The sequence below is a fragment of the Hibiscus syriacus genome, unplaced genomic scaffold, assembly GCF_006381635.1.
Source record: "Hibiscus syriacus cultivar Baekdansim isolate YM2019G1 unplaced genomic scaffold, ASM638163v2 tig00002840_pilon, whole genome shotgun sequence".
NCBI lineage: Eukaryota > Viridiplantae > Streptophyta > Magnoliopsida > Malvales > Malvaceae > Hibiscus > Hibiscus syriacus.
Window position 1 is genome coordinate 10,519,088 of NW_024061947.1, and position 18,729 is coordinate 10,537,816.

At 35.8% G+C, this 18,729-nt stretch overlaps 1 protein-coding gene across 1 annotated transcript; it reads left to right on the top strand.

The window, feature by feature from the left end:
- Positions 1-2,888: 2,888 nt before the first annotated feature.
- LOC120153919 lies at positions 2,889-3,448 on the top strand. Its single transcript, XM_039165782.1, has 2 exons — positions 2,889-3,262; positions 3,356-3,448. Exons 1-2 carry the CDS (start codon positions 2,928-2,930, stop codon positions 3,375-3,377), a joined length of 357 nt encoding a protein of 118 aa, XP_039021713.1. The 5' UTR covers positions 2,889-2,927; the 3' UTR covers positions 3,378-3,448.
- Positions 3,449-18,729: the final 15,281 nt, after the last annotated feature.

Consider the following 18,729-nt stretch of genomic DNA (forward strand, 5'->3'; position numbering starts at 1 on the left):
CATGATTGAGTATCATAATTTGCTTTTGAGTAGAGTCCAAACTCCAAATCATTTTGTTGTTTGCATCAAAACATAAGATGGCTGAGGTGCAATTGATGGATAAGCATTTGCAGTGTTCTTTTCCATCATGCTCCCTATTTCTATGGCTGACGCTTAGGAGGAAAAATTTTGTACTGATGCCATTGTTCTAATGTTTATATATCGATGCTCCCAAAGTTCGAAATATATAGATCATATTTCTGTGACAAGTGGAAACTTTTGATGCCTAGGAAGAATCTATCGGTTTAGCGTAAATCTTTCTTTCCCTGTTATGCCTAACATCATACTAGTGTCTTGTCTGCATTTACTAGAAGATTTTGTTGATCTTTAGTTTTTATATGCCATCACACCCTTAGTAAATTATAGGTCGAATCTTTGTTTACTCCACGATTGTAGATGCTCGTTTTTATCCGAGTCTAGGTCGGAGCAGGCCCGAAGCAAACTAATTACAGGCCCCATTCAAGCCCAATGGACAACAGATATATACACAAGAAGAGAGCAGTTTGAGGGTCGGTTTTTAGCAGTTTTTGTTTTTAGGAGATAACCACCCATCATCAGTTTTAATGGGATTAAACTAAAGGAAAGGGGGGATCAGTTTTAAAAAAAAAATTACACGATCAGTGAGGGGCGGTTTTTGGGACAGAACAGGGGAATTAGCAATATGCATCAATTATGTTTTAACAACGATTACATATTTGCATCAATTATTTTGAGCCTTATTTTTGGTTTTCTTATTGAAAGCCATCCCTGATTTAGCAATTTGCAAGAATTGCATAACCTCCACCTTGAGAATAATGTTTTGTTGAAGAATTTTGTTCCTCTAGTAAGAGTACGAAGGAAATGATTTGTTGTCGATGCTTATAATGCTTCAGTTACACTGCACTTCTTTTAGAAGATTTAGTTTAGACTTTACCTCATCAAGTTGAAGCCATTTTGGTCATATAGGTTTGTGCTCTTCAATGGCTTGGATGCGTATTATAAATGTTATACTATGAATCCTTTAGCAGCATGACATCGTAGGGACATAATATGAGCTAATCCTTGGAAAAGTAGAATAATGCGAAATAGGGACGAACTCATGATTTTATGTTGGAGGTGAACTTGAACTTATAAAATTTTAGGGAAGCAAACTTGAACTTATAAATTTTAGGGGGGACGAAAACAAATTTTGAATAAAAAATACATAGATAAAATCTAAAATATATGATAATTTTAAATTTTTAGGCGAGAACCGGTCCGCCTTGGTCCATTCTTCATGCGAAACTTCTCTTCAAGGTTCTATCATTTATGCCAACTTCATGGTAGTCTTATTATATAGTCTGGTTTTCTATACATGCATCTAGCATCTACAACCATACATCTTGATCACATTATGCCTAAAACATTGCATTGTGTAGTCATGATTCATGACATTCTATGATCATACATCTTAGTCCCATGTTCATTCTGCCACGTAGCTCTCTTAGTATTTTGCCTGTGTATTGTTCTTGTTACATCGATGCATGCTTATTTGCTGAGCTATGCATACTTTCATAATGATGCCACGTGGCACAAAGCAATTTCAACTTCCTTGATAGAGAGAGGTTCTACTTAGTTCTGCAAAAAGTATTGCAGGATGAGTTGTTAAAAGACTACATAATCAATCGGGTTGATTCAAGTGATAAGCAGTTTAATATTGCCCAAGCAGGTCCGAGGCCTTATGTACGTAGAAAATTCCCGTTAAGAGACTCATCTACTAAAATCAGACGTGCGACACGGGTTAGTCCAAATTAATCAGGATAAAGCCTTGGAACGGGGATACGTCACACATCTTTCATATTACCTATTCATTGATCAGTTGTTAGATTTAGGTAAGCAAAAAGGCAGCCCTCTAATTAGCTACAGATATGAAGTGCTACCTTCATTTCAGGCATGATTTCTTGAACGGGTTATTGGAATGTTGTACCTTCAAAATTAAATCGATGATATATTAACTCACAAGTGTTTCGAAAAAAACTGTACATATATTAAATGTTTGACCGAGTCATGATATTATCAATAAATAGATCTTTTAAATAATAAATAACTAAAAATCAATTTTTAAGGATTGAGCACAGCAATTTTTTTTATCATTATCCTTATATTTATCTGTGGATTTAATGTTCACAAATATTTGTTTTACATAAAAAAAATATTGACTATTTATTTATATAAAATTACCATGCAACTTCCAACGCACGATTTTTGAAGGATCGTACAAGGAAATTTATATATATACACATATACTTGACGACAAAGTTAGAAACAACTAACAAGATATATATATATATATATATATATATATATATATATATATATATATATATATATATACTTTCTAAGTTTCATTGTAGTGCTTAATTAAATGATGAGTTAATTAATCAAATTCATAATTTTGTTTAGTTAACCTATGAAATTATTATAAATATTTAACAAATTTAGAGTTTGAACCATACAATATAAAAATCACATCCATTATTCGAAAAAATTACAAACAATTGACCCCGTTATTTATTGAATCTTACACAAGAAAACAAAATTTTATTTACTATTAATATATTCAATTTTTAATATAATCTCAAGGTTGAGATTTCAAATTGTACTACAATATCAATTTATTCATTCGATCGCTTGAATATTTCATTTAACTTCATGAACAATTAATACATTTAAATATAAATAAAACATTGAAAACCATTCAAATGGATCATCAATGTGAAAATTGACCCTTTTTTAAGACGGTTCTTAAAAAACGAAATAGATTTCTTATAGAGCAATCCATGAAACCAATATATAAAAAGACATGCATGCTGCTTTACACATTACAATCAGAAACGAAAACCCTAATCCCTACCAATATACTCTTCATCATGCCTTCTCTTAATATCGAATCCATCGGAGCAAAGAAACGTCGATGCTTCAACCGAAAGACGGCAAGGAGAAGTATGAGAAGAAGATTGTTAGGGTTGAGAAAACAGAAGGAAGAGCTAAGCAAAGAGAGAGAAACCATCGAAGAAGTGCGAAGGCGAGTTCGGGAGAAAATGGAAGCCGTAGAAGAAGAGTGCGAACAAATAACCGAAGAAACGAACGAAATAATCCGGCAGACTGCAATGACTCAAATCCGGTTGGCTCTGATGTTCAACATCCTCAGGGCACGACAAGATGGCGATGTTGCTGAGGCATCCCACTTAACTCAGTTGCTTCGGTTAGTTTAATTCCATTTCATTTTTGCTTTGCATACTTATATTATATATTATGATTTATGAAGAATTGACATTAGTTTCTTTTTTGTTTGCAGTAAAATAACAGTGAGGGCATGACGTGAAAGAGTTGTTTATCCAAAACTTTAGTTTGTAATTTCAAGAAGTTATTGTGATATTTTTAAAGCTTTGGGATTTGTATCGTATATGCATAAAGCTTTATTATTTTGATTTCCCTGTTATTATTATTGAACAATGATAAATCACTTTTAATAGCCTATGTTGGTCGATCCACGTCCTTCCTTATGATGGTTCTTAAAGATTGATTCCCCTTTGGGGAAACTCTTACAAGTTAGACCCTTGCACTTGTAAGACAAAGTACTTCTAAATATAACGTTTCAACAATCTTTTCCACCGACATTGATAATCAACAGAAAAGGAACGAGGACAATTCAATGAGAAATTCAATCTTAAGATGCAGAACAACACAAGCAGCTGTTTACAGATCATATATCCACATATGCTCTCTTCAAGAAGAGATCAAAGTAAAAAACAGGAAGTGAACCTTCAAGGTTTAAACATGACACAATTGTAGACACCCATTTTTATCCGGATCGAAAAAAATATTATTATTATTATTATTATTATTATTATTATTATTACCCAAGAACTAAACCTAAAATCCACCAACCTTTCCACCACTCCATGTTTTCTTCCATGTTTTGTTCCATGTTTTGTACCATGTTTTATTATTCCACTTATACTAATTATTTTCTTATGCTATATTATGTAAGAGGAGGAGAGAGCCAAAAAAGAAAAAGAAAAAGGAGACCATAGACATACTAGGAGGCCAAAACGTGAGAGGAAGGAGAAAAGAAAAAAAATAGAAAACAACACTTCTTGTAATCTGTCGGATTCTCGTCGGAGATCGGGATCCATGATCAATATTCCGAACGGTCAAAAGTTGCGTAAGGCCATAAAAAACAACATATTGAAAAATCAGGACGATCGGACGGTGGACGGTGACGGATCGGAGAAAACAAATCCAGACGGTTTTTAGCCTCTTTCTGGTGATTGGAATCTTCGATCAACATTCCGAACGGTCAAATGTTGCGTAAGGCCATCAAGAACAACATATTGAAAAATCAGGACGATCGGACGGTAGACGGTGACGGATCAGAGAAAACAAATCCGAACAGTTTTTAGCCTCTTGCCGGTGATCGGAATCTTCGATCAGTATTCCGAACGGTGAAAAGTTGCGCGATGCCAACACGAACAACCTATTAAAAAATCAGGACGATCAGACGGTGGATGACGGCAGATCAAAGAAAATACATCCGGACGGTTATCTTTGTATCTTTCCTGATTTTGACATTTCAATTTCTGTTATTTTATTTTAACCTTTTAATTTCTGTTTTTACCATTTTAATCCTTAAGGTTCATGTTTTGCGCTTGGGTCATTCTCTATATGAGTCATTTTCATTTGCAGCTTAACACATTATAGTCCTTAAATCGGTGTTTTTGTGTTTCTGATTTCGTCTCCATGTTTTACCCATATTTAATTTCAGTCTGGAGTGGTAATGTACATAGTTTCGTTTCTATAGGCATTTGAACCTTATGTTATTGCATGTTACATATTAGTCATGTGGATATGTTATTTTAAGATTATGTGATGTTGCATATTTGGCATATCATTTTCCCGGTTTTTCATTTTAGTTTTATAGGTGGTCTCGGCTTTACTTTGATCTTAGTATATATAATGCATTGATAGGTTTTTTTTTTGTGACCTTTGTTTAATAGTGATTTTAGCTTTAGATTTATTTACTCATTTATTTTAATCGCATGTTTAATTAATTTTTACATGACGTCCTTTTTGCATAATTTACATGATATCCTCACAAGCATAACTCGACTTTATTACATAATTTAACTAAGGGTGATATCTTTTTAATTTAAAATTGTTTAAGTGGGTTATCTTAACTGATTAGATATCCGCTTTTGACGATTTTAAATTAAAAGTGTATCCCATCGGTGAAGCCTAAGAAGTTGATTTATCACTTTTAAAATTTGGGAACGGAAGAAAAAGAAATATTCAGCTATTTAAATTTATCGAGAAAAGATAGTTAGAACTTATCTAAGATCTGGTCTCGATATTTGTAAATAATCGAATATTCTTTATCTTTCTAAAGGCCTGGTAATTTTAATTCAATCTATTTTAGGTGCTTTTGAATTTTGTAAAATTCATGTGGTGTTTTGTCGGGGATCATAAATCAAATTAAACTCGAATTTGTAAATTTCATTGCAAAGACATTAATTAATCGACAGGTACCGATTTAGGGCGCTGTGGGGGTGCAAATCATTCCCCATGCGTAACCGACTCCCGAACTCGAATTTTGGTAATGCAGACCTAAATTTGTTGTTTTAATTAAAATTAATTTTTTATTTAAAATGGCAAAACATTTTTGGGTGCCCAATCACACCCTAATCAAAGATTGGTGGCGACTCTTTGAACTCGTATTTTTATCGTGAATGAATTTTCAAATTTTCGAAACAAGAGGTTTTCTAAAATCACATTGTTTTTAATTAAAGTTCAATCGTAAAGAGAATAATTAAAAATGACGCGGTTTTCAAAATCTCGCCCCCCACACGTTTTAAAAATCGTTTCGACAGCTTGCCGACTCCGCTGGGGAATTTTTTAGAGAGTCAGGCCTATAGTCGGTTAATTGATTGTCTTTGCAATTGAAAGTTATAAATTCGCTCTAATTTGGTTTTTGATCTCCTGATTGATTTTAATTTGATTAATCAGTAAATAGTTGTACTGATCTGTTTGCTAATGGTTTCAGATTAATTATGTGTTGAAAGAGGATTGATCTTTTGAGTGTTTTGTGAATGTGTGTTGTTTTATTTTCGCTTTTCCTCACACAATGCACAGTTGCATTTGCATGACATGAGCTAAAACCCCGCTCTGTCCTATTTAAGTAGGAGTGAAAGACTACTCCCTCGTGTGGTTTTCACCTCCGCATGGGATAGTGGATCACTTCTGGAGCTCACGCTTTATGGTCATCGTGATGATATTCACCTCCGCACGGACATAAGGAGGTGTGTTCTCTCGAATTGAACTCGATCCTCTAAAGCCTATGATGGGCCATGATTGAGGGTTCGGCAGTCCAAGGGGGCACCGGCAAGGACAATTCGAGAACCTATTGCTTTAGAACCTAACCCAGCATGTAATGAACATAGAGCCTGAACTTAGATCGAGCCTGACCCGAACCTTAAGAGTCCCGTGAGGAGTGTACACAAGGAAAAGTTTTCGAGTCATTTATTTTTGCTTTTTGAATAAATGTATGCGAACTAGAAATCATGCGGTTAGGTTTATTTTCTCGAACAAGCATGCGAATTAGATATCATGCGGTTAGGATTTTTTGTGAATAACAAAGCATGGGGGTAGAGATCATGTTGGGTAGGATCTACTAAGCATGATTGGGTAGTCAGCATGTGAGGGTAGGTTTTATTTGTTACTATACTCATCATTTTGTTGTTTATGTGTATTAACCCATTGTTTGTTTATGACTATTTTGTTTTGGATTTATTGCATTTTCATTTCATGTCATTCAAAGGTGTTAATTCGCAAGTGATTGACTAATAAGAAGGCTGGTCATATTGAGGCAAGAAATTCTTAGCCATGTAGTCAAAATCGGGAGATCCAGAGACATTCAAATGATTCATGAAGGACATCCGATGAATGAAGAAATCTGAAACTGATTGAAGACCAATCCGCAAAGAAAGACATCCGATGAATGAAGTTAGAAGTTGATTGAAGACTCTTTTCAAATGAGCAAAGGCCGAAGATGTTCCCTCAAGAGATAGATGCAGTAATACCAAGGACGAGAAGACGCTTCACAAAGACATGAAGACTACTTTGCATTGAAAGTAAAGATGAAGATCCCAAGATTCAATTTAAGGACATCCGACCTCATCAAAGGTGATAAGATACGTTGACAACTTTGAAGGTGCAGTGTCAGATTCCATGAAGAGTACAACTCAAGGAAATGAAGAGATGAAGAATCACAATTGTATTTTGGCTATATGGTGTAATGAAATCTTGTTGTCTAAATGAAATGTTGTTCTATAGTGGTCACTTTTGGAATTAACACCTTTTGCATTTGCATTTGGCATTTGCATTTGCACCTGCATTGCATTTATGTATTTAAGCATTTTATATGCATTAATTATAAATACATGGAAGTAACTTAGGTGAGGTTATGTGACGGTAATAACAAGATCATTCATTCATATTGTTCCTCATCATCATGAGCAAACAAATGGAAGTAAATGAGCAATCTAATGAGAAATCACAAGATCAACTACAAGAACAGTTAGTCGGGTTACAACAAAATACGAGGAATCAAGCATCGGGTTATCTTCAAGGCGCATCGAATCAAATGATCCAGGTGCTGGCAACCAATACTGTTGGTAGAGAGGAAATAGCTAATCAAGGACACCGGTCTCATCAGAGTAATGCATCAAGAGTGATAATTTGCCCCGGAGCATCTAACTCAAACAAAGGGAAGAGCCTCGTCAATTATGGGCAGTTTGAGAACGAATTCAAGTGGTTGAATGAAGCCGTTAAAAATATGAAGGTTGTTAATGCCACTCACAAGGAGTTAGAAGCCAGAGAACTCAGTTTGGTCCATGATTTGGTCATCCCATATGAATTTAGGGTACCTAATTTTGAGAAATATGATGGCACCAGTGGCCCCCTAATTCATCTGAAAATGTTTGTAGAAAGATGGAAGGGTATCTAAATGATGATAATCTTTTGATTCATTATTTCCATGATAGTCTTGCTGGGCCAGATGTGGTGTGGTATAACCGTTTGAACAGAGAACAGATCAAGACGTGAGTCAATCTAGTTGATGCTTTTCTAGGGCAATATCGATATGTTAAAGGCTTAGCCCCAAAGCGTCATCACCCTCAAAAGATGAGAATGAAAGCTACTGAGAGCTTTAAAGAATATGCCCTGAGATGGAGAGGAGTGGCGGCACAAGTTCAGCCTCCTTTGCTAGAAGAAGAAATGTCATGTATGTTTCATGATTCTCTCCCAGCTCATTTCTTTGAGTTAATACTGGGAAATTCGATGAATAACTTTAAGGATCTTATGGTGGCTGGAGAATCAATTGAGGATGCAATCAGCAAAGGAAATTTGAAAGTCACTTCCAAAAGCTAAAGAAATGAAGAGCGAAGAGCTGATGAGGTGAATGAATGTCACGTCCATAGCTCCCACAGTTGTAAGAGAAAAGGGGCAGCTGGTTACTCGAGTCGTCCAAAGAAGGTCCCATAATCGAAAAGTACTTTGAAAGTGTTCCAAACTTCTATCTTGGATTTATATCCCCATTTGGTTAAAGGTCAATACCTCACACCAAGGCCAGTGAAAGTGCAACCAGACCCTTCTGCTCATAGTTATGATTAGGATAGTGTTTGTGAATTTTACTTGGGTGCATTGTGGCATTACACAGGGAATTGTAGGTCGTTGTTGAAGGAGATAGAGATGCTTGTGGAAAATGGGACGTTGACGCAAGAACTAATGAGACAATGGATGACGAACTAGAGTGGGGCATCAGATCGCAACGTATAACATCCGATCGAGTCAAACACCACTGCGTCAGAACAATAGTGGGGTACCTGACTGCGCAAAAATCATTTCATTCATCATGAAACTTTATGTTGCGTGCAACATCCTGTTTGAACATGTTTTTTTGAACTTTCTCATCAGTTTTTGTAATGATATTTAAATGAATTCATGTTACTTTAAGGATGGTGAGCATTGAATCGAATTCATGACTTGAAATTCTTTGAATATCACTTGAATTAAAAGCTCTTTAAGGATTAGAGTTATAATTCTTTGACAAAATGACAAGGTTGAAACCTGATAAAACAAAGACCTTGACCTTACCCCAGAAGATACAATCATACACCATACCTTTCTGCTGCAGGGACTGATATAGCATTCTCCTATCATAAAGGAATTAACCATAGGCTTGGTATTCAGGTATGCATAGGAGCGGATAACATGGGGCATCTTTTGTGTATGATATCACAAAACTATCTAGACCATACTTTTGTTGACGACGTTCGATGATGATTATGATCTTTACGGATGGAATAGTCGAGTAGGTGAATCTAGTTTAGGTCAGTTGCTTGGAAATTGAACTCTAACGATGAGATTTTCTGACTTTCAACAACACCTAGACTATGACAGGTTCTTCTTGACAAGCTTAAGAAATTGAATCCGCATACCCATCAAAATATATATAATATATGTGTATACAATAAAGTTGAGCTATTCCGCTAAGGCAATTGGTTATAGAGGAAACTCGAAAGCCCTGGCTTTATGAATAGATTATATTCAAACCATGACCTTGATCGGGTACCTGGCAATTCGGTGTATGCTCCACTGTGATTGTCAAGTCAAAGACTTTGTGATGAGATGAATCCTTCAGCTAGCCCGATAAACACAAATTATAATAAAGCTGATTTCAACTAGCCAGACAAGGGCAAATTAAATCAAGTTTATCTAAATAAGGAGTTTCGGTAAAGATGGACTAAGGGAGTTAAGGAACACCTGTCATAATCAATTTCACACGAGCACTCAGAAGTTTCATTTTTAGATCGATATTTCTGCACTACCTTGGTTAGAGGAGTCTACAAAGCTTGAACAAATGGAAGATTTCAGAGAACTGAAATGGAAGTGTTCTGGAAAGTCTAGTAATGGATTATGCTAGTTGCATCATTTTGTCCGCTTCCAATTAAAATGCTTAGCCAAGAAAGAAGGGCCTGTTGCGATATTCACGATGACCGAGAAGGAAATGATATTTTGGTGGTCGAAACCTTAGAAAATAAGAAGCCAACATAAAGCCAACCCCTCAATTTTGATACTTGTCAAAGAGCTATAACCCTGAAAACATTAAAGAGTTGTTGATTCTTTTGATATTTTGTGAACTCATGTTTATGATTTGATTTGATTGTGAGCCTGAATTAAGGGGCAATATTTAATAAAATTCTTTCATTCTTTGATATTTGAAATAAGAGAAAAAAGAAAAACATTTTCAAACAGGACAGTTCAAATGTGAAAGGTCCTTGAAGCTGGTGAGGCTCATTGTGCCTCTATTTGAGAAGAATAATAAGCAATGCCGGAATGTGAAGCATTTCATAATCCTGAAGTAGATGTTCTAAAGAGATCATAATAGATGAAGAATAAGAGTTTTTAGCATTTCCAGATGACGTTGTCAATAACCCATCAAGGAGTAGATGCTCGCCATATTTGAAAGGGGTACATATCTCAGCCCGAATGAAAATGCAAGACATTGTGTTAGAAGGGTTGATCACTTCTTAAGTAGCATGAAGAAAAGCCCTCAAACTATTTGACAACACTACTTTGTAGTGACACCAGAATGAGAACATTCAAGTTATGATATGTTGGGGCACGACTGAACCCACGTCATGTTGAGATTACAAGATTCAGACCAATGAGGCATGAAGAATGAGCCTTAGAAATTGAGGTGATGGGGCATTTTAAAGGCCCATACAAGTATAAGATAATGTTGAGGCATGACGGAACCCACATCATGTCGAGATGACAAGATTCAGACTAAGAAGGCATTGAGAATGAGCCTTACAATTTGAGGTGTTGGGGCATTTTGAAGGCCCGTACCAGTATGAGATAATATTGAGGCACTAGTGATGGCCTGTTTTAGCTAGAGGTATTAATGTGGGGCATATTTGGAAGCCTATGAAGACTTGTGGAATAACCATTGAATTTGACAAATCATTCCAATGGGATAGAAATGTATGAAGAGTGAAAATGACGAAACAGTGACAATGGATTTTACTGTACATGATCATTTGGTCCATCATCAGTTGCTTTACTCTTGTGATTTCATTTTTATTAATGTGGGCGATCTGGTATCCCACTTTAATCTCCACTGAGTTTTGGTATCCTTGTAATACCATGTGAAAACTTTGAGTGCTACGCAAAGAGCTTCTCCAGTTGAAAGATATGGCCAGAAGTCACAGAAAAGATGAATGTATGGTCAATTATTTTACGAACCTGTGAATATGGTAATGAATCAGTGTTGCAATCATATGTTGTTTCCATTACCCATGATGAAGATTGTCTTACGCAACTCCAAGGTTAAAATGAGAAATGATTTGGTGACATGAAAAATTGGGATAGAGCCTCCTTGTGATGTGTTTCAAGAGTCAAATCAGAATAGATGCATATCTCCCTTTGATCTTTATAGAGTTTGACATAGCCATATGCATAGTCTCCAAAAATGGGGCAACATAGTCATTTTTATGACCATAGCAAGAAGTTGAGAGAAAAAACACTTTCTTCAAAATGAAGACAGAAGACAAAGGCGATAGAAGAAGATCAGAGGGCTCTTCAAAAATGCCAGTTGGAAATTATGAGTCGTTGCATGGGTGTCTAAAGCAAACCCTGGAAAAGAATGATCAAACGAAAGAAGACCGAGCTCACCACTCTGGATCCAAGTGAAGATTGATCCAACATTTATGCATTCATGATAACATCATTTGCATAAAAGAAAATGCATTACACTGATACATTGAATTGCATTCATGTTTCTTGCATAAATACATGATTTTGACAGATCTTCCGACGCAAAGAGAAGATGCAGAATGTTAAAATCCCAATGATTGAAAGGAAGATTTCAAACCTCAAATATAAAGAGTTGTATTTAAAGAGGTATACCCTAAAGAACAGAGAGGTCTAATCCACAGAAGAAGCATTGCTTTGAAGTGAAGGCCATCAGATGTAGAAGAAAAATGAAGATTTTCGTGTATGAAGAAAGACTTGCACACATGAGATTGGAGCAAAGTCAATCTTAAGCCTTCACCGAAGAGGAGTGAAGCAGATCAATCTAAAGCCTTCACCAAATAATAGTGAAGCAACCATCTTAAGCCGTCACTAAAGAGTAGTGAAGCAAACCATCTTAAGCCTTCACCAAAGAATAGTGAAGCAAACCATCTTGTGTCTTCATCAAAGAGTCGTGAAGGAAATCCATTTTAAGCCTTCTCAGAAGAGTGTTGGAGCAAACCATCAGACCATCAGATGTAGGAGAAAAAAAATAAAAGTTTTTTAGTAAAAAGAATATGATCAAGTGATTAAAAAGAAACGCACGTGATGAGTCATTAACTGATTCAAGGTCCCAGTAAGGGAGAGGTTCAAATGGCAATCAAGTCAAGGAAGACTCTCGCATTTAATTGCGGCGAGACAAGCTCTCACCAGAGAAATGAATTCAAAAAGATTCTCTTAAATTCTAAATTTTTGAGTATAATGTGTTTCGAATCTTCAAGCATACATTAATGATTGATAATGTTTGATTTTCAGGTTCAACCTTTGAAGCAAATCAAACTAAAGCCTTTGCAAAAAAAATAGTGAAGCAAAAGAAGATTATTCGAGTTCTATACTCCCTAGAGAAAGAGGGAGCGAACCAGTTTGAAGAAAATGTCTGAGTTCTATACTCCCTAGAGAAAGAGTGAGCGAACCCGTTTGAAAATTGTTCGAGTTCTATACTCCCTAGAGAAAGAGGGAGCGAATCAGTTTGAAGAAAATGTCTGAGTTCTATACTCCCTAGAGAAAGAGGGAGCGAACCCGTTTGAAAATTGTCTGAGTTCTATACTCCCTAGAGAAAGAGGGAGCGAACCTGTTTGGAGATTGTCTGAGTTCTATACTTCCTGAAAGAAAGAGGAAGCGAACCCGTTCACAGAAGATGTTTGAGTTCTATACTCCCTGAAGAAAGAGGGAGCGAACCCATTTGAAGATTTTTGAGTTCTATACTCCCTGAAGAAAGAGGGAACGAACCCGTTTGAAGAAGATGTTCGAGTTCCATACTCCCTAAAGAAAGAAGGAGCGAACCCGTTTTCATAAGATTTTCGAGTTCTATACTCCCTAGAGAAAGAGGGAGCGAACCCGTTTGAAAATTGTTCGAGTTATATACTCTCTAGAGAAAGAGGGAGCGAATCAGTTTGAATAAAATGTCCGAGTTCTATACTCCCTAGAGAAAGAGGGAGCGAACCCGTTTGAAAATTGTCTGAGTTCTATACTCCCTAGAGAAAGAGGGAGCGAACCTGTTTGGAGATTGTCTGAGTTCTATACTCCCTAAATAAAGAGGGAGCGAACCCGTTTGAAGATGCTCGAGTTCCATACTCCCTAGAGAAAGAGGGAGCGAACCCGTTTGGAGATGTTCGAGTTCTATACTCCCTAGAGAAACAGGGAGCGAACCCGTGAAGATGTTCGAGTTCCATACTCCCTAGAGAAAGAGGGAGTGAACCCATGAAGAGATGTTCGAGTTCTATACTCCCTAAAGAAAGAGGGAGCGAACCCGTTTTCAGAAGATTTTCGAGTTCCATACTCCCTAGAGAAAGAGGGAGCGAACCCGTAAGAAAAAAATGTTCGAGTTTTATACTCCTTAGAGAAAGAAGGACCGAACATGTAAGAAGAAGATGTTCGAGTTTCATACTCCCTAGAGAAAGAGGGAGCGAACCCGTTTGAAGATGTTTGAGTTCCGTACTCCTTAAAGAAAGAATGAGCGAACCCGTTTTCAGAAGATTTTCGAGTTCCATACTCCTTAAAGAAAGAATGAGCGAACCCGTTTTCAGAAGATTTTCGAGTTCCATACTCCCTAGAGAAAGAGGGAGTGAACCCATAAGAAGAAGATGTTCGAGTTCCATACTCCCTAGAGAAAGAGGGAGCGAACCCGTTTGAAGATGTTCGAGTTCTATACTCCCTAGAGAAAGAGGGAGCGAACCCGTTTGAAGAAGATATCCGAGTTCCATACTCCTTGAAGAAAGAAGGAGTGAACCCGTTTGAGGAGATATCTGAGTTTTATACTCCCTGAAGAAAGAGGGAGCGAACCCGTAAGAAGAAGATGTTCGAGTTCCATACTCCTTAAAGAAAGAATAAGCGAACCCGTTAATAGAAGATTGTTTGAGGCTTACTTGCTCGAGTCTTATATTCTCTGAAGAAATAGGGAGCAAACGCGATATTGAAGAATGTTTGAGTCTTATACTATCTGAACGAATAGAGAGCAGACAAGATTATTGAAGATTGTTCGAGTTTTATACTCTCTGAAGAAATAGGGAGCATACAAGATTGTTGAAGATTGTTCGAGTCTCATACTCTCTGAAGAAATAGGGAGCAGACAAGATTGTTGAAGATTGTTTGAGTCCCATACTCTCTGAAAGAATATGGAGCATACATGTTTTTCGAAGATTTTTCAAGTCTCACTTACCCCGGAGGAGGAGTGGAGTAGATCCCTTATCAAGTTTTAAAACAGAGATGGAACTGGACAAAAACGTGTTGTCATTTTTTATCTTTGCTCTATTCTTGTTAACACTAGAATGTGCAAAGAGGGGCAGCTGTAGACACCCGTTTTTGTCCGGGTCGAAAAAAATATTATTAATTATTATTATTATTATTATTATTATTATTATTATTATTACCCAAGAACTAAACCTAAAATCCACCAACCTTTCCACCACTCCATGTTTTATTCCATGTTTTGTTCCATGTTTTGTTCTATGTTTTCTTCCATGTTTTATTATTCCACTTATACTAATTATTTTCTTATGCTATATTATGTAAGAGGAGGAGAGAGCCAAAAAAAAAAAGAAGAAAAAGGAGACCATAGACATACCAGGAGGCCAAAACGTGAGAGGAAGGAGAAAAAGAAAAAAATAGAAAACAACACTTCTTGTAATCTGTCGGATTCTCGTCGGAGATTGGGATCTCTGATCAATATTCTGAACGGTCAAAAGTTGCGTAAGGCCATCACGAACAACATAGTGAAAAATCAGGACGATCGGACGATGGACGGTGACGGATCGGAGAAAACAAATCCGGACGGTTTTTAGCCTCTTTCCGGTGATCGGAATCTTCGATCAACATTCCGAACAGTCAAAAGTTGCGTAAGACCATCACGAACAACATATTGAAAAATCAGGACGATCGGACGGTGGACGGTGACGGATCAGAGAAAACAAATCCGGACAGTTTTTAGCCTCTTGCCGGTGATCGGAATCTTCGATCAGTATTCCAAACGGTGAAAAGTTGTGTGATGCCAACACGAACAACCTATTGAAAAATCAGGACGATCGGACGGTGGATGACGGCAGATCAAAGAAAATACATCCGGGCGGTTATCTTTGTATCTTTCCTGATTTTGACATTTCAATTTCTGTTATTTTATTTTAACCTTTTAATTTCTGTTTTTACCATTTTAATCCTTAAGGTTCATGTTTTGCGCTTGGGTCATTCTCTATATGAGTCATTTTCATTTGCAGCTTAACACATTATTGTCCTTAAATCGGTGTTTTTGTGTTTCTGATTTCGTCTCCATGTTTTACCCATATTTAATTTCAGTCTGGAGTGGTAATGTGCATAGTTTCGTTTCTATAGGCATTTGAACCTTATGTTATTGCATGTTACATATTAGTCATGTGAATATGTTATTTTAAGATTATGTGATGTTGCATATTTGGCATAACATTTTCTCGGTTTTCATTTTAGTTTTATAGGTGGTCTCGGCTTTACTTTGATCTTAGTATATATAATGCATTGATAGGTTTTTTTTGTGATCTTTGTTTAATAGTGATTTTAGCTTTAGATTTATTTACTCATTTATTTTAATCGCATGTTTAATTAATTTTTACATGACGTCCTTTTTGCATAATTTAAATGATATCCTCACAAGCATGACTCGACTTTATTACATAATTTAACTAAGGGTGATATCTTTTTAATTTAAAATTGTTTAAGTGGGTTGTCTTAACTGATTAGATATCCGCTTTTGACGATTTTAAATTAAAAGTGTATCCCATCAGTGACGCCTAAGAAGTTGATTTATCACTTTTAAAATTTGGGAACGGAAGAAAAAGAAATATTCGGCTATTTAAATTTATCGAGAAAAGATAGTTAGAACTTATCTAAGATCTGGTCTCGATATTTGTAAATAATCGAATATTCTTTATCTTTCTAAAGGCCTGGTAATTTTAATTCAATCTATTTTGGGTGCTTTTGAATTTTGTAAAATTCATGTGGTGTTTTGTCGGGGATCATAAATCAAATGAAACTCGAATTTGTAAATTTCATTGCAAAGACATTAATTAATCGACAGGTACCGATTTAGGGCGCTGTGGGGGTGTAAATCCTTCCCCATGTGTAACCGACTCCCGAACTCGAATTTTGGTAATGCAGACCTAAATTTGTTGTTTTAATTAAAATTAATTTTTTATTTAAAATGACAACATATTTGGGTGCCCAATCACACCCTAATCAAAGATTGGTGGCGACTCTTCGAACCCGTATTTTTATCGTGAATGAATTTTCAAATTTTCGAAACAAGAGGTTTTCTAAAATCACATTGTTTTTAATTAAAATTCAATCGTAAAGAGAATAATTAAAAATGACGCGATTTTCAAAATCTCGCCCCCCACACGTTTTAAAAATCGTTTCGACAACAATCTTGACAAAACCAACAATTAATGTCAATCCAACAAACAAGATGATGAGGTCTAGCAACAAAAGAAACAAGATGATCAGGAACACGAACCACCGGTGGTCTCCGATACTCGGCAGGCAGATTGTTTGCACTAACACCCATTACACATCAACAATGAATGCATTAATCTAACTTGCATTGCTTTGAATCAATGGTAATTTGGCACTAATCCTGCTATTTTTCCGTTTTCTGTCCATTATTTGGCTTGTTGTTTTTCTGGGTTATTCACGCTTGAGTCCCTCGTATCTGCATGTGTTTTCACAAATTGGTCCTTGTTTCATTTTTTTATTTTCAATTATTCATGCATTGTTTTGATTTAATCTGTTTTAGTCACCAATTTCTAAGTTTCATGCTATTTTGTTATGAATTGGAGCACTGATTTGACTATTTGCCCTTTTGTTTCTTAAATCTATTAGTATTTTGCCACGTAGCTCTCTTAGTATTTTGCCTGTGTATTGTTCTTGTTACATCATACATGCTTATTTGCTAAGCTATGCATACTTATCATAATGATGCCACGTGGCACAAAGCAATTTCATCTTCCTTGATAGAGAGAGGTTCTACTTAGTTCAATAAATAAGTATTGCAGGATGAGTTGTTAAAATACTATAACATAATCAACGGATTGGTTCAAGTGATAAATAGTTTGATATCGTCTAAGCAGGTCTCGAGTCCAAGTCCTTATATATCTAGAAAATTTCTGTTAAGAGACTCATCCACTAAAATCAGGCGTGCGACACGGATTTATTCAAATTAATTAGGATGAAGCCATGGAACTGAGATACTCACACATCTTTCACAAGTGTTTTTGAAAAAACTGTATATATTAAATGTTTGGCTGGGTCATGATATTATTAATAAATAGATCTTTTAAATAATAAATAACTAAAAAATCAATTTTTAAGGATTGAGCACAGCAATTTTTTTATCATTATCCTTATATTTATTTGTGGATTTAATGTTCACAAATGTTTGTTTTACATAAAAAAATATTGACTATTTATTAAATGTTTTATATCTAACTTTTAAAATTTAGGATTTATATAAAATTACCATGCAACTTCCAACGCACGATTTTTGAAGGATCGTACAAGGAAGTTTATATATATACACATATACTTGACGACAAAGTTAGAAACAACTAACAAGATATATATATGTACACATATACTTGACAAAGTTAGAAACAACTAACAAGATATATATATATGTACACGTATACTTGACGACAAAGTTAGAAACAACTAACAAGATATATATATGTACACGTATACTTGACGACAAAGATAGAAACAACTAACAAGATATATATATATATATGTATACTTTCTGACTAAGTTTCATTGTAATGCTTAATTAAATGATAAGACAGTTCTTAAAAACGAAATAGATTTCTTATAGAGCAATCCATGAAACCAATATATAATAAGACATGCATGCTGCTTTACACATTACAATCAGAAACGAAAACCCTAATCCCTACCAATATACTCTTCATCATGCCTTCTCTTAATATCGAATCCATCGGAGCAAAGAACATCGACGCTTCAACCGAAAGACGGTAAGGAGAAGTATGAGAAGAAGATTGTTAGGGTTGAGAAAACAGAAGGAAGAGCTAAGCAAAGAGAGAGAAACCATCGAAGAAGTGCGAAGGCGAGTTCGGGAGAAAATGGAAGCCGTAGAAGAAGAGTGCGAACAAATAACCGAAGAAACGAACGAAATAATCCGGCAGACTGCAATGACTCAAATCCGGTTGGCTCTGATGTTCAACATCCTCAGGGCACGACAAGATGGCGATGTTGCTGAGGCATCCCACTTAACTCAGTTGCTTCGGTTAGTTTAATTGCATTTCATTTTTGCTTTGCATACTTATATTATATATTATGATTTAT

What these genes read in the sequence shown, in the direction of transcription:
- LOC120153919 (XM_039165782.1), top strand. Translation starts at nt 2,928, where the DNA reads ATGCCTTCTCTTAATATCGAATCCATCGGAGCAAAGAAACGTCGATGC. An exon ending in CACTTAACTCAGTTGCTTCG is followed by an intron (nt 3,263 to 3,355) that starts GTTAGTTTAATT and finishes TTTTGTTTGCAG; the next exon opens with TAAAATAACAGTGAGGGCAT.